Raw genomic sequence first — 16,015 nt, 5'->3', positions numbered from 1 at the left:
TTTGGAAGAGGAAAGCAAATAATTCAAAAATTATAAAAAATAAAATAAGAAGACCAATTGAAACGTTAGCCATTCTATAAAAGTTAATATAAAGGTAAACAGCCCCTTTAAGTTCTACCTGTATTTTTACAGCTCTAATAGCAATAAGAGAACTGATGGGATTGGCCATACAGTGGGGCCCACCTGGAGATTCTCTGGTATCCTGATAGGTCAGTCCAACCCTGAATGGCCCAGTCTTTTCCCCCCAACCTGGTCATTTCTCTGGGCCATATGTTGTCTCAGAATGCCAGTGGCGGATCAGTTATACCATGTAGTTAGATGATGAGAGAGGCACCCACCAACGCTCCAGCTAATGTAAAACTGCAGCTCCCATCATCCTTGCACTAGTTCAGCAAGCGAGGGGATAGTAGGGGTTGTATGTTTTCTTTTTAAATATGGAGCACAAAAATGCAATTGCCCCTCCCTGGCTGGCACCTCCCTGTCTCTACTACTCTGCGTTGCTGATGCTACAATGGGTGGGCTTGGCTGGATGGACTGCGCAGTGTGCCTGATACACAAGCTTACAGAATACATACAAGACAAATCCTACGGTGAACATTACAAATCATGTGCAAACTTCTGCGGGAAGGTTACTGCTGGGCGCGAGGCGCAGGGCGGCGACACCGCGTGGCTTTAGTCGGGCAGATAGTAGAAACAAACAGAGACGCAGATGTTGTTGGGGAAACAGATATCAATGCAGAGGTAAATCAGACGTTGCCGGGCTGGGCCTACACAAAGCAGAGGAAAAGATGGAGTTAGGTGTCAGAATCATAGAATCCAGCTGGTAATAGGTGGGAAACACATAAACTTAACTTTTAGTATGTTATAGAATGGCCTATTCTTAGCAACTTTTCAATTGGTCTTCATTTTTAATTTTTTCATCATTTTTGAATTATTTGCCTTCTTCCTTTTCTGACCCTTTCCAGCTTTCTAATAGGGGTCACTGACCCCGGCAGCCAAGAAACCATTGCTCTACGAGGCTACAACTTTCCTCTCATTGTTTCTTTCTATTTCAGTCCTCCTCTATTCATATTCCTCTCTCTTTCAAACCACTGTCTGGTTGCCAGGTTAAATTGGACCCTAGCAACCAGAGCAAACTGGAGAGCTGCTAAACAAAAATCGAAATAGTTCTAAAACTGCAAATAATAAAAAAATGAAGACCAACTTCAAACTGTCGCAGAATAGCACTCTCTACATAATACTAAAAGGTAATTAAAAAGGTGAACTACCCCTTTAAATCTACCATGTAATGTCATAAATACCATATACTGTATTTCCTAGCTCACTCTTCCCATCTCATGTTTATTTGTGAGAATATGCGTTTCCGAGCTATTCTCCAAACCATTTCTGGACATTTATTTTGCCTAGGAATCGTTTAATGAAAACAACTATAACCTGTGGACAAAATAGTTGCAGCCAAAGTCAATTTAGTCATGTGACTCTGGACAGGCTATAAACAACCAAACATTCCAATTCCTTGTTCCTGGACAAATTTCAATATGAAGCTTAGAGCTTGGATTTGGTGCAGGATTCCGACAAATCCATAATTATAATTCAGTGCATCCTTTGTTAAGGGGTTCTGTCATGATTTTTATTGTATAGTTTTTATTACTCGTGTGTAGGCGCCATCTCAGTGCATTGAGTCTGAGCTTTCAGAAGGAGCCAGCGCTACACATTAGAACTGCTTTCAGCTAACCTATTGTTTCTCCTACTCCCATGAAACTGGAGGAGTCCCAAGCCGGACTTGGATTTCTTACTATTGAGTGCTATTATGATATCTACCACTTGGTGGTGCATGGGAGCATTTTTAGCAGTACAGGTGTCTGATAGCTGCTATCTTGCTCCCTTCCCATTGTTCCGCTGATCGTCTGCTGGGAAGGGGGGGTGATATCACTCTAAAGGTACCCATACACGTGAAGATTCACTCGCTTGGCGAGGTCGCCAAGTGAGCGGATCTTCACCCGATATCCCCACCTATGGGTGGGCTATATCGGGGAACGTGTAGGCTAATTCGATCCAGGGCCAAACGATCGAATTATAATGGTGGCAATGGGGCAGTCGGTTCGGGGACCGCATCAACGAGCCGATGCGGCCCCCAATCCGACTGAATCTTTTAACCTGCCCGATCGATATCTGCCCAATTTCAGGCCAGATGTTGATCGGTATGGCCGTCGTTTCTGCCTCTACACGGGCCGATAAGCTGCTGAATTAGTCCAAGGGACCGATATCGGCAGCTACCATTGGCCCGTGTATGGGGACCTTAGCTTGCAACACAGCAGTAAAGAGTGACTGAAGTGTATCAGAGCACAAGTCGCATGGCTGAGGGCACCTGGGAATCTAAGAATATAGCTAGCCCCACGTCAAATATAAAAAAAAAAATATTTAAAAAAAAAACATGTTTTCCTGTGACAGAGTTTCTTTAAAGGAGTTTTCATCTAGCACTGGGGAAGTGGGGGTCGTGGCTGCCCCTAGTTACTCCACTGCTTAAACCCCTTAGGTTATTTGAAGGAGGGTTAAGCCATACAAAACACTGGGTCACCCCAGTAGGCTAAATCTTGATGGGCTGAAATACGCAAGTCATAACTTTGAGCAACCCTGGTCTTTAAAATGGCTTGAAATAAGTAAAGCCTTCACCTAAATCTCTCTTTGCTGCCCCCCCATCTGATTAAGTTGAACAGTGCTTTGACTATGCACATTAAGCCCCAATTTCCCACTGCTAATGGTCAGTTTGGGCTCAGCTTTGGCCAGGAGCATTTTGATGTTGTGCAATCAGAAGCTTCCAGTTAGGGGCAGGACTGCAGGGCACTTGTTTACTCTGGCACAATCAGTGGAGCCCTGGCATCCCTGTAGAGCACCATGAGTGCTATGGGAGAAAAGTGCTATATGAATGATTCCATTTTCCCAGTAGAATAACATGGAATAGGCTGTGTCTGTGCTACGGCCCAGAGCAAAGTTGTAATGAGAGAATGAGAGTAGAACCTCAGTGTGACCTGGTCTGGCCCATCCATCTCTGCTGCTGAGGAGAAAGACAGACTCACCTTCACTCTTCTTCACCCAGTAAATGGGCAGCTGGTCGCACAGCATTTGCACTGCTTCCCCTACAAGCTCGTAACTGACCTTCCGACTTCCCAAAATCCCCAAGAACTCCCGGTAGAACCGCGTCCTGTTATTCTGTTGAAGGATCACCTCGTCCTGCTAAGAAAAACCATAAGTATTGTGGTCAGACAAACTTTGGTCACCTGACCCTCTACCCAGGCCACTACTGCCATAGGGCAGAATTAAGGAGAATCTGGTTTATGGTTTTGTCCCAACAACTTGTGGAACCTTCCCAGAAGAGCAGAGTGAGGAACAGCTTCATCCCATAGGTATGGGAATGAGATGTTTGGCCATATAACGTAGCTGCTTGGCTCCACAACATCTCAGAAAGAGCTACAGTGGATGGAAAGAGAAAATGATCAACATAAGGTGAGCACCCACCTTGGGTTCAGACATGTTGAGAATGGACTGGATGTTTTCAAAGTCATGTACTTCCATCTTGCGCAGGAAGCAAGATCTCTCACCGGCCGCCCTGTAGCAAACCAAGCTCTAAAGGAGAAAGCATGAAAAAATAATCAAAGAATGGTTCCACTGGGGAAGAAGGTTGGAGGTGTCGTGGGCCAGATACAGATAGCCTAATGGTGGCCACACATGGGCAATTGAAGCTTCTGATTTGGCCCCTTCAGACCTTGTACAGGTCCTTTTCAAAAAATTAGCATATTGTGATAAAGTTCATTATTTTCTGTAATGTACTGATAAACATTAGACTTTCATATATTTTAGATTCATTACACACAACTGAAGTAGTTCAAGCCTTTTCTTGTTTTAATATTGATGATTGTGGCATACAGCTCATGAAAACCCAAAATTCCTATCTCAAAAAATTAGCATATTTCATCCGCCCAATAAAAGAAAAGTGTTTTTAATACAAAAAAAGTCAACCTTCAAATAATTATGTTCAGTTATGCACTCAATACTTGGTCGGGAATCCTTTTGCAGAAATGACTGCTTCAATGCGGCGTGGCATGGAGGCAATCAGCCTGTGGCACTGCTCAGGTGTTATGGAGGCCCAGGATGCTTCAATAGCGGCCTTAAGCTCATCCAGAGTGTTGGGTCTTGTGTCTCTCAACTTTCTCTTCACAATATCCCACAGATTCTCTATGGAGTTCAGGTCAGGAGAGTTGGCAGGCCAATTGAGCACAGTAATACCATGGTCAGTAAACCATTTACCAGGGGTTTTGGCACTGTGAGCAGGTGCCAGGTCGTGCTGAAAAATGAAATCTTCATCTCCATAAAGCTTTTCAGCAGATGGAAGCATGAAGTGCTCCAAAATCTCCTGATAGCTAGCTGCATTGACCCTGCCCTTGATAAAACACAGTGGACCAACACCAGCAGCTGACATGGCACCCCAGACCATCACTGACTGTGGGTACTTGACACTGGACTTCAGGCATTTTGGCATTTCCCTCTCCCCAGTCTTCCTCCAGACTCTGGCACCTTGATTTCCGAATGACATACTTTGGACCACTGAGCAACAGTCCAGTGCTGCTTCTCTGTAGCCCAGGTCAGGCGCTTCTGCCGCTGTTTCTGGTTCAAAAGTGGCTTGACCTGGGGAATGCGGCACCTGTAGCCCATTTCCTGCACGCGCCTGTACACGGTGGCTCTGGATGTTTCTACTCCAGACTCAGTCCACTGCTTCCGCAGGTCCCCCAAGGTCAGGAATCGTTCCTTCTCCACAATCTTCCTCAGGGCCCAGTCACCTCTTCTCGTTGTGCAGCGTTTTCTGCCACACCTTTTCCTTCCCACAGACTTCCCACTGAGGTGCCTTGATACAGCACTCTGGGAACAGCCTATTTGTTCAGAAATTTCTTTCTGTGTCTTACCCTCTTGCTTGACTGGTGTCAATGATGGCCTTCTGGACAGCAGTCAGGTCGGCAGTCTTACCCATGATGGCGGTTTTGAGTAATGGTCCAGGCTGGGAGTTTTTAAAAGCCTCAGGAATCTTTTGCAGGTTTTTAGAGTTAATTAGTTGATTCAGATGATTAGGTTAATAGCTCGTTTAGAGAACCTTTTCATGATATGCTAATTTTTTGAGATAGGAATTTTGGGTTTTCATGAGCTGTATGCCACAATCATCAATATTAAAACAAGAAAAGGCTTGAACTACTTCAGTTGTGTGTAATGAATCTAAAATATATGAAAGTCTAATGTTTATCAGTACATTACAGAAAATAATGAACTTTATCACAATATGCTAATTTTTTTAAAAGGACCTGTATGTGTATGGGGCCCATCCACAAGCCTGGCCAACTGATCTCTGGCTCAAAATCTTGTGGAACTAGGAGTGCATTTGTCTCCATAGGGATGATCTGATCATTGGTCGCACACATGGGCCAAAGGGTTGACAAATTGTTCTAGAATGACCTATATGTCGCCCAGTACCTGCCTGTAGATTGGGATTAACCACAGAACCCACACTCACGTGCTTACTGTCGAACAGCACTACGGAGGTCTGATTCCTGGAGGTCACCCAGTAGGTCACGGTGTTCCTCGTTCTGTCTGTAACTGCAGACTGGTTCATGGGGGAACCTTGGGGGTTCTTGAAGGTGAGGCGGACAACCTGTAAATGAGGCTGGAACAGAGCAGCCTGATGAACAAAACTTAGATAACTCGTAACAAATATATGATAATGCTATGGGGATCTCTGCTTTCTGTTCTAGATTATTTTGGGTCTCCCCAACCCACTGCCCTCCAGCTGCCTGCTACTGCCAACACCCCCTGTCAGCTCAAGGATAGATATTACACAGCACCTGAACTAGCTGGCAATTATAATACAGTGCAACATGTCACTGGTGCTTTTGCCAAAGGCATTTGTCCTCTTTGCTGCCCTGTACTGAAAGCATCCCCCAAAATCTCTGCTAACTGTATTATTCCACTCTAACAAACATCTCCTGGGCTGCCCTTATTACAGATTCCTGCATCTCTGAACCTCAATTGCATAGGAATATTGCACATAATGGAACTGTTGCGTTGCTGACCCCTACTGACCATGAAAGGAATTACATCAGCACTGCTGTGGAGTAAAAAAAAAAGATATTTGCCTACCATTACCCAGAATTACCCAAAATTAAAACTCCTTTGGTTATAAATCCTATATGAATAATTTTTTGGCATGATGGAAAACTGGATTATCCAGAAGCCACAGCTCTGATTAACTCCACCCTATTACATCTGACCATGCCCATCTTCACCCAATGCTCCATCAGTCAGGAGGCCAGCTATTGGTTGATACAAGTTTCCCCATAACAGGATCCAGTGTGTGTGTGTCAGCTCCATCGCTCAGGTTTGGCCTTAGGGACAGGTGCCTACTGCCTCTGAACTATAACAGCAGGACCCACATTAAAAACACACAGTGGCCCATACAGAAGTTAGGGGACCTTGTTGCAAACGAGATCTCAAACAGAGAAATCTGTGGTCACCTAGCCAGGGCAGCCATCCAAGGTTACTGTGAGCAACATGAAAGTTCCATGGAGGAGATTCCCATATGCGCCAAGTGGCTTCCTTCATCGAGGGAGTCAGTAGGAGAACTGACGGATCCCTCACTTCCTCCCTTTCTTATCAAGAAGCCATTGAGCTCGTTACAGGAAGGAAGAGATGAAAAATGAGAACAGTGAGAGTTCTCTGCCAACAGAAATGTCGTGTCTCCCCCCCCCCCTGGGCGGCCCAGAGCTTCTGTCTAGGATGACATTTAGCTTTATCAATCATTCACACATACAGTATATCACAAAGGCCTTGATTCTACGGTTGTGGCACTTATACTGTGGGTTTTTTTTAAGGGGAACTCCAGCTTCCGAACCAAAATTTGTGAAAGAACCCCACACAACACAGAAACCCCTAATATACAAATATAGGCAAAGTAGACCAAAATCGGCAATCTTCACTATGTTTGTTTTACTGGCTGATTCTCCCATGCTACTGCCCCAAGTCCCAAGACAGCTACCCCACAGTTTGGGAACCATCCCCATAAGATGCCATTTGGGCTGAAGCCTATTTTTGTGGTGTACCAGTTGGACAGGGTTATGGACATACAAGGCTGCCATCACAGTGGGACAGGAGGGTACTTCAATCATAGGCCCCATGCATAGGAGACTTGAACTTGTGATTCATGGGACCAGGGAGTAGAGGAGGAATTGGTGGAGTTTGGGTGGATCATGGGCTTTATTATAGGGTGAGATAGGGACCTTAGATTCCAAGTTCCACTGGGGCAGGGACTGATGGGAATGTGATAGGGACCTTAGATTGTAAGCTCACTGGGGCAGGGACTGATGGGAATGTGATAGGGACCTTAGATTGTAAGCTCACTGGGGCAGGGACTGATGGGAATGGGATAGGGACCTTAGATTGCAAGTTCCACTGGGGCAGGGACTGATGGGAATGTGATAGGGACCTTAGATTGTAAGCTCACTGGGGCAGGGACTGATGGGAATGTGATAGGGACCTTAGATTGTAAGCTCCACTGGGGCAGGGACTGATGGGAATGTGATAGGGACCTTAGATTGTAAGCTCCACTGGGGCAGGGACTGATGGGAATGTGATAGGGACCTTAGATTGTAAGCTCACTGGGGCAGGGACTGATGGGAAAGTGATAGGGACCTTAGATTGTAAGCTCACTGGGGCAGGGACTGATGGGAATGTGATAGGGACCTTAGATTGTAAGCTCACTGGGGCAGGGACTGATGGGAATGTGATAGGGACCTTAGATTGTAAGCTCACTGGGGCAGGGACTGATGGGAATGTGATAGGGACCTTAGATTGTAAGCTCACTGGGGCAGGGACTGATGGGAATGTGATAGGGACCTTAGATTGTAAGCTCACTGGGGCAGGGACTGATGGGAATGTGATAGGGACCTTAGATTGTAAGCTCCACTGGGGCAGGGACTGATGGGAATGTGATAGGGGCCTTAGATTGCAAGCTCCACTGGGGCAGGGACTTATGTGAATTGATGTATACCAACCCCCAAATTAGCTTGCTTCCCTTGACTGCCTCAGGCTGCCCTTGAGCAATCAGCTTGGGAACCCCTAGGGCCTACTGTTTCACAAGATATGGCACATAGCTAACCATTTAACCTTGTCATTAAACAATAAATATAACCCCCGGCCCCATTATATCATCTCCATCAAGTAAAATACATTTTGCACCTTTGTTTGATTGTCTTTCCAGCCCAGAAAGCCGACCACACTTATTCCCACTATGGAAAACAGCAAAGCTACAGCCAGCAGGCCCCAGAAGATCTTAGATGGAGCTTTAGATCTTTCTGGGGGTCTTCTGTCTACGGAGGGCTGTAGGGAAAGAAAACATATATTTATGTACCAAATTTTATTCAGCTTTTCCTGGAGACAAAGAACCTTTCTAGATGAATGCATTCAATGTGAACTATTCAGGATTTCCCAGTCAGCTCAGGTCCTAATGGGCCACAACCAAGGTAATTGCCATCAGCCCTTCCTTGTATCCATCACTGCTGTGTATAATGTCTATAGCACTCTCTGCGTTTAACTACTTGCCCTGGGTGCAAGGTTCTCTGGTGCACCATAGAGGTCTAGTTCAACACTGGGTTGAATAACTGCCGTGATGTCCACATTTCTGGGGCAAATTTCAAGATATTAGTGGTTACCCGGAATCAGTACAAGTATATAGCTTAAGGTTAATTTGTAGTGCCACCTGATGAGTGTGAAATAACTGCCCACCAAGGGGCTTGGCTGCCCACTACTACTGACTGGCATTGTACAGTGCAATGGGTTGTGTGCCACCGGGTCTCCTAATCAGCCTCGGAAGGCAGCCAGCTGGAAGTAGAACTGCTGGGGGTGCTGTATGGTTTTCAGCCAACTTTTGAAGGCAATTTCCTTCTAATTTTATTAGTAAGCTCTTTTGGGCAGGGCTCTCTTCACCTCTTGTATCGGTTACTGATTGCTTTATATGTTACTCTGTATGTCCAATGTATGAAACCCACTTATTGTACATCGCTGCGGAATATGTTGGTGCTTTATAAATAAATGTTACTACTACTAATAATAATAATATAATGCAATAGAAATACTTGTCCTTGACACTATATGGCTTCACATCCACTAGACTCTACTTAGTACTTATTAATTAGCAAGTGCTTGTTATACCTCCCTTACCTTACCTGTCCTTGTGGGATTTTAATAAAGCTTCATTCCTTTAATAATAAGATAAGAATAATAAGATTATTAGAACAAAGCAGGAATCCCAGGAATGATTAGATAGGTGCCAGCCATTCAGTGAACACACAGGGGCGTAACTACAGAGGAAGCAGATCCTGCGGTTTCAGAGGGGCCCAGGGATGTAGAGGACCCAGTAAGGCCCTAATTAATGAGAAATTTCAATATATCTTGGTAGAATATGTCTACTTACCAATGTTTTGGGGCCCTAAGTTTAATTTGCTGAGGGGCCCAGTAACGTCTAGTTATGCCACTGTTATTATACTTCCTACTTTGCTCAATGGACATGGTTTCTGAATATTTGAAATTTGCCCCAGTAATGTTGACATCAAAGCAGTTATTCAACCCTGGTGTTGGACTGGGCCTCTTTGGCCCAGCAGAGAACCTTGCCCCCAGGGCAAATTGCTAAATGCTATATAAATGGGGTAATATATTATCAAATATGGAGACTAAGAAGCCAACTCATCACACTTAGCAATAGGCTATATGCCTCAAATACTCATAGGAAACATATACCCTACTTGTGAGTCAATATTCATCGCCTGCACATATATATAAATGGAAATTACGTTGGCAGAGGCATTTCCTATAGACATCAGTAGAACAGCCCCACCCAATGGCATAAATGGACAGTGCTGCCCTTTGGAGGTATATGTATACAGAGGGCAAGTACTATATTCACATAATAAGCTTTATCCTTATATGAAGCTAATTATCTAGAAGCAAGAAATTTGTTTTACAGTTATGAGACCTGTTATCCAGAATGCTCAGGGCCTGGGGATAAGGGTTTTTTTTTTTTTAATTTGGATCTCTATACTTAAAGTCTACCCAAAAATAATTAAAACACTAATTAAACCCAATAGGACTGTTCTGCATCCAGTGAGGATTAATTATATCTTAGTTGGGATCAAGTACAGGTACTGTTTTATTATTACAGAGAAAAGGGAATCATTTAACCATTAAATAAACCCAATAGGGCTGTTCTGCCCCCAATAAGGGGTAATTATATCTTAGTTGGGATCAAGTACAGGTACTGTTTTATTATTACAGAGAAAAGGGAATCATTTAACCATTAAATAAACCCAATAGGGCTGTTCTGCCCCCAATAAGGGGTAATTATATCTTAGTTGGGATCAAGTACAGGTACTGTTTTATTATTACAGAGAAAAGGGAATCATTTAACCATTAAATAAACCCAATAGGGCTGTTCTGCCCCAATAAGGGGTAATTATATCTTAGTTGGGATCAAGTACAGGTACTGTTTTATTATTACAGAGAAAAGGGAATCATTTAACCATTAAATAAACCCAATAGGGCTGTTCTGCCCCAATAAGGGGTAATTATATCTTAGTTGGGATCAAGTACAGGTACTGTTTTATTATTACAGAGAAAAGGGAATCATTTAACCATTAAATAAACCCAATAGGATTGTTCTGCCCCCAATAAGGGGTAATTATATCTTAGTTGGGATCAAGTACAGGTACCGTTTTATTATTACAGAGAAAAGGGAATCATTTAACCATTAAATAAACCCAATAGGGCTGTTCTGCCCCAATAAGGGGTAATTATATCTTAGTTGAGACAAAGTACAAGGTACTGTTTTATTATTACAGAGAAAAAAAACTGAATTTTTTAACTAAAATGGAGTCTATGGGAGATGTCCTTCCCTTTCTGGATAATGGGTTTTTAGATAATGGATCCCATACCTGTATTTAACATTCCATGCAAGTCCATAATGAGGAAAAATGTCTGAGATGCCCCTGGTCACTGTGCAAATCAATATCTAAATATGAGCGAAGACTTGAAGCAAATCTAGAACCGTGATTCAAACAGGGTGCCCGGTATTTGCGGCAGAGGTTTCACTTACAAGGGTCCACCTACAGCGCTGGGTGCCATTCTGGTGCAGCCCTATGCAATAAACTGCCCATTGGCTGATACTGGTGCAACAATTCTCTATGAATGGTCTTTTTTTTAGTAATCCTTGGCGGCAATAAGTTTTGGAAGAAGGACGACTCAGGAGTGGAAGACCCAAGAAACCATTTGGATTAGGCTGAACACACAATCCTCCACACAAAAAAACTCTGCCCAATTTAAATCAAACATGAACCCTAGTTTGGATATTAAATCAATTACAGTTGGACCTTTCAGTTGCCCAGAACTTTAAAGTCATTGGATTTGGTTTGGCTGAAGCCTAAGGATGTGGGCAAATCCAAATCCTGCAAAACGAATTCTGGAGTTGGTTTATCCCAGATAAAAATGATATCTATTTAACATCTCGGCTACAGGTATTGATTCCATTATCCAGTAACCCATTATCCAGATAGCTCCGAATTATGGGAAGGCCATCTCCCATAGACTCAATTTTAATAAAATAATTAAAATTTGTACTTATTATTTCCTTTTTCTCTGTAATAATAAAACAGTACCTTGTACTTGATCCCAACTAAGATATAATTACCCCTTATTGGGGGCAGAACAGCCCTATTGGGTTTATTTAATGGTTAAATGATTCCCTTTTCTCTGTAATAATAAAACAGTACCTGTACTTGATCCCAACTAAGATATAATTACCCCTTATTGGGGGCAGAACAGCCCTATTGGGTTTATTTAATGGTTAAATGATTCCCTTTTCTCTGTAATAATAAAACAGTACCTGTACTTGATCCCAACTAAGATATAATTACCCCTTATTGGGGGCAGAACAGCCCTATTGGGTTTATTTCATGGTTAAATGATTCCCTTTTCTCTGTAATAATAAAACAGTACCTGTACTTGATCCCAACTAAGATATAATTACCCCTTATTGGGGGCAGAACAGCCCTATTGGGTTTATTTCATGGTTAAATGATTCCCTTTTCTCTGTAATAATAAAACAGTACCTGTACTTGATCCCAACTAAGATATAATTACCCCTTATTGGGGGCAGAACAGCCCTATTGGGTTTATTTAATGATTAAATGATTCCCTTTTCTCTGTAATAATAAAACAGTACCTGTACTTGATCCCAACTAAGATATAATTACCCCTTATTGGGGGCAGAACAGCCCTATTGGGTTTATTTAATGGTTAAATGATTCCCTTTTCTCTGTAATAATAAAACAGTACCTGTACTTGATCCCAACTAAGATATAATTACCCCTTATTGGGGCAGAACAGCCCTATTGGGTTTATTTAATGGTTAAATGATTCCCTTTTCTCTGTAATAATAAAACCATACCTTTACTTGATCCCAACTATCATATGCTTAATCCTTATTGGATCCTTCTGGGTGTATTGAATGTTCAAATGGTTTTTTAGTCGTAATTATGGAAGGGGGTCCAAATTATGGACTCCTTATCCATAAAACCCCAGGTCCTGAGCAATCTGGATAGTAGGTCCCATACCTGTTGTCCATGGACCAGCACCCAAAAGCATTGGCTCAAGCCTTCCCTAGCCTGGACATGTCTTCTGCTCTAAAGGACGGCAGCCCAAATCTTACCGTTGGATCTCCGCTGCCCTCCATGCTGCGCTGCTGCAGTCCCAGGCACTGCCAGTCCTCACAATGCGCACAATGAGCATGGCGTTGGGGCAGCACAGGCTGAAGGGCGCGTCCATCAACACTCAGAACACGAGGACCTCTAGAGTCAACTTCCCAGCCAAGGCTCCACCTGAGCCAGGTAATCCGAGAAGGAGGAATGTAACAATCGCCCGGCTGTGATGAGAATCTGGGAGAAAAAAAAAAGTATAATAAAAGCAGCCCCCTTGAACTGGAACCAATGAGTCAGAAACACAAGCCAGGGCTTTGTCATGAGGAAAGACGAGGCCTTTATCACGGCCCTGCCGGAGAAATCGCCCAGCGCCTGAATTCCTATGCTTCAGCAGGTCACAAAGGAAGCCCAGTGCATCTCGGATGCAGGTGAATTGAAAAGCGGCTTGTAATGCACTTTAATTAAGCTTTGTACATTGGCTGTATTATTATTCCGCCGGCCTAGGCACAAGGGGATACCCCCTTCCCACTGATTTCCCTCTCACCCCTTCTCTTGTAATTGACTTGAATGAAAGGATGATGGAAGGTTGGCATTAACCTTGTATGGGGGCCCATATAGAGTTTCAAGGTGTTTGGCATAAACACAGGCTAATGGGGGACATACATTTAACACCAGAAGCCCCGTTAAAAGCCCCAATTAAATGGGCAGAGATGCTGTTCTAATGCTTTTCTCTGCTTTCTAATGGGCTATTTAGGGACACCCAGCCTGTGGCTTGCCAGCTGCTACTGCTGACTCCATCCATCCTTGGCTGGTTGAAGGGAAAGTAAAAAAAATAAATGAATTCATGGTGCCTGCTCTAATTGGAAAATGCTTTACATGTTGTTTGGGCCATTCAAAGAGGTCCCACTTACAGTACCTCTGCTCTGGGTACAGCCCATTGGCTACAATATGGGAGACTTGTTGGCTTTATTTCTGCCTCCACACTGGGTCCTTCCAGGAATGTCCCTCCCACACGCCCCTTCCTTGGTGTTTATAAACCAAAGCGTAGGAATACATCCATTTAATAATTATTGGGCATTAAAGCTTAACAAATAATTCATCTAGACACATAGACCTTATATAGAGTTGCCACATTTTCCGACTTGGAAGTCCAGCCAATGACGTTGGGAGCAGGCAGATGTTGTCAGTGGCGGTGACATTTTGGGGTTCAGTCTATGACATCAGGGGGCAGGATCATGACATTGCAATCAGCGATTGGCTGGCCCCATTCAATTCAAAGTTTGTCTGAATTTCCCAGTTTGGAGGCAGCTTATACCCAGACAGCCCCTCTGAAAACTGGGCTGAAAACTGGACAGGCTTCTTCAGCAATGGCACAGACCTTTAGGGAAAATCTGTGCCTTCAAAGATGCCCAAAGTTGCTCCCTATTGCAAAAAGTAGAATTTAATTTGTTACCCCTAAATAGCCACTCACTGCAACAGGTTGGGTACCCACAGGTTACCGGCACAGTGGGGACATCAAGTAGATTCCGCTTGAGTCCCGACCATTTTACGTATATCCAACGGGTACCCAACCTGATGCAGGACTCTAGCAGGCACTACAGCTCTGCCCTCTCTACTCAATTCTGCAGCTGAGTGACAGCAGAGAGGGTCTGGCCCAATAGTGAGTATAGCATGGCCGGGGGGCCCCTAACACCCAAAAGGTATCCATTTCCTGTAGTAATTGTACTGGCACATCTCAGGTTAATATGCTGGTTATCCATTACCTGTAGCAATTATACTGGCTTGCCTGGGGTTAATATCGTTATCCATTCTCAGGAGTAATTATACTGGCACACCTGGGGTTAATATGCTCGTTTTCCATTTTCAGGAGTAATTATACTGGCATATCTGGGGTTAATATACTCATAATTCATTTCCTGTAGTAATTTTACTGGCATGTCTGGGGTATGTTTTGGTAAAATAGGTGTGGTATTTAGGGGTGTGTTCTCTGTGTGGCAGATTTTCATAATATATATTCTCTATGTAAACGGCCCCCCTAGATATACAATTATGTAAGTTGTGAGTGACTTTATGGGCTTTGCCAATAAACTGGTTTCCTACAAATATGACACCTAGTTATTGTATTCAGGCTCAGTGTAGAAAAACAGGCTGTTTTTGCTTGATAACTTTTGCCCCCGGAAGATTTTCTACTTACACTCGTGTGTGCAATACAAAAGATGGCCGACACAAGATCCAAGATGGAGAGCTCCTCTATACAATTTTGATGGCCTGGATCATTACTGTTATAGGGCAGCTGGACCTCTGGACTGGGACAGGAAGATTAGTATATACAATACATTTCTAGCCATAATCTTTTTTCTGCCTTTAGTTCTCCTAGTATGTTAAGAGAATAGACCGTTCTTAGCAACTTTTAAATTGGTCTTCATTTTTTTATTTTGTTTTTGAATTATTTGCCTTCTTCTTCTGCCTCTTTACAGCTTTCAAAGAGGATCACTGACCCCGGCAACCAAAAACTATTGCTCTTTGAAGCTTCACTTTCATTATTATTGTTACTTTTTACTACTATTCTTTCTATTCACTCCTATTCATATTCCAGTCTTTCATTCAAACCATTGCCTGGTTGCTAGGGTAATTCAGACCCTAGCAACCATATAACTGCAAATGAAGAGTTGCTGAATTATTCAAAAACTACAATACAATAAAAAATAAAGACTAATTGCAAATTGTTTTGGAATATCACGCTCTACAGTCTACAACATACTCAAAGTTTCAAATGGTAAACAACCCCTCACATGTGATGATGAGAGATGATCAGCCATTGTGTTTCACAGCATATATATTGGTTGCAGTTCTAGTGAGTGGAATCTTAGCAATACTGGGGGGTGGGGCCCAACATAGGGGCACAGGAAGACAAAATACTTACTGAATTAAGCCCCCTTGGATCCTATGGCAAAGGGTCGCAATCTAAAAAGCTCTACCCCTTATTGTAAGTTTGGTAAAAGACAAAGTCCAGCTGACACAAGAAGGGTGAGGAAAGACAAATAGTTGGCTCAGTGATCAGCGGAACAGATATTGGGCCCGATTCACTAAAGTCCGAAATAAGGAGTGCTATTTATAGCATGCGTTAAAAATCTTATCACTTCTTATTTTTCACTCGATTCACTAAAAGGACACTTGTCATAATTAAGAAGCGATGTTCTTGGCGTTATTTATCTTACGACGACATATTTTCA

The 16,015-nt window shown here is 43.2% G+C and overlaps 1 protein-coding gene across 4 annotated transcripts; it reads right to left on the bottom strand.

Annotated features, from left to right (window-relative positions):
* Nucleotides 1–62: 62 nt before the first annotated feature.
* Nucleotides 63–14,668, bottom strand: bricd5 (BRICHOS domain containing 5). 4 transcript variants are annotated; one of them, XM_004918047.4, is made up of 6 exons: nt 12,794–14,668; nt 8,275–8,415; nt 5,558–5,707; nt 3,517–3,624; nt 3,078–3,234; nt 63–767 (listed from the first exon to the last, which is right to left on the bottom strand). In XM_004918047.4, the coding sequence occupies exons 1-6, from the start codon at nt 12,815–12,817 to the stop codon at nt 673–675; spliced, it is 675 nt and encodes a 224-aa protein (XP_004918104.2). In that variant the 5' UTR covers nt 12,818–14,668; the 3' UTR covers nt 63–672. The 4 variants fall into 4 exon arrangements, with proteins under 4 accessions (XP_004918104.2, XP_004918101.2, XP_004918102.2 ...); XM_004918044.3 differs by lacking the exon at nt 63–767 and having other exon boundaries at nt 2,400–3,234; XM_004918045.3 differs by lacking the exon at nt 63–767 and having other exon boundaries at nt 2,400–3,231.
* Between the last annotated feature and the right edge of the window lie 1,347 nt (nt 14,669–16,015).

The sequence above is a fragment of the Xenopus tropicalis genome, chromosome 9, assembly GCF_000004195.4.
Source record: "Xenopus tropicalis strain Nigerian chromosome 9, UCB_Xtro_10.0, whole genome shotgun sequence".
NCBI lineage: Eukaryota > Metazoa > Chordata > Amphibia > Anura > Pipidae > Xenopus > Xenopus tropicalis.
The sequence above is the reverse complement of the archived record's forward strand: the minus strand, read 5'-3'. Positions and strand labels throughout refer to the sequence as shown.

Bases quoted from the DNA above. Each gene is read 5' to 3' on its own strand.
- bricd5 (XM_004918044.3), bottom strand. From the start codon at position 12,817: ATGGAGGGCAGCGGAGATCCAACG. The intron at 5,708-8,274 runs GTGCAAAATGTA...GCTCTGTTCCAG, and splicing joins GGAAAGACAATCAAACAAAG to CCTCATTTACAGGTTGTCCG. The intron at 3,625-5,557 runs GTGAGTGTGGGT...TTTCTCCTTTAG, and splicing joins TGCTGTTCGACAGTAAGCAC to AGCTTGGTTTGCTACAGGGC.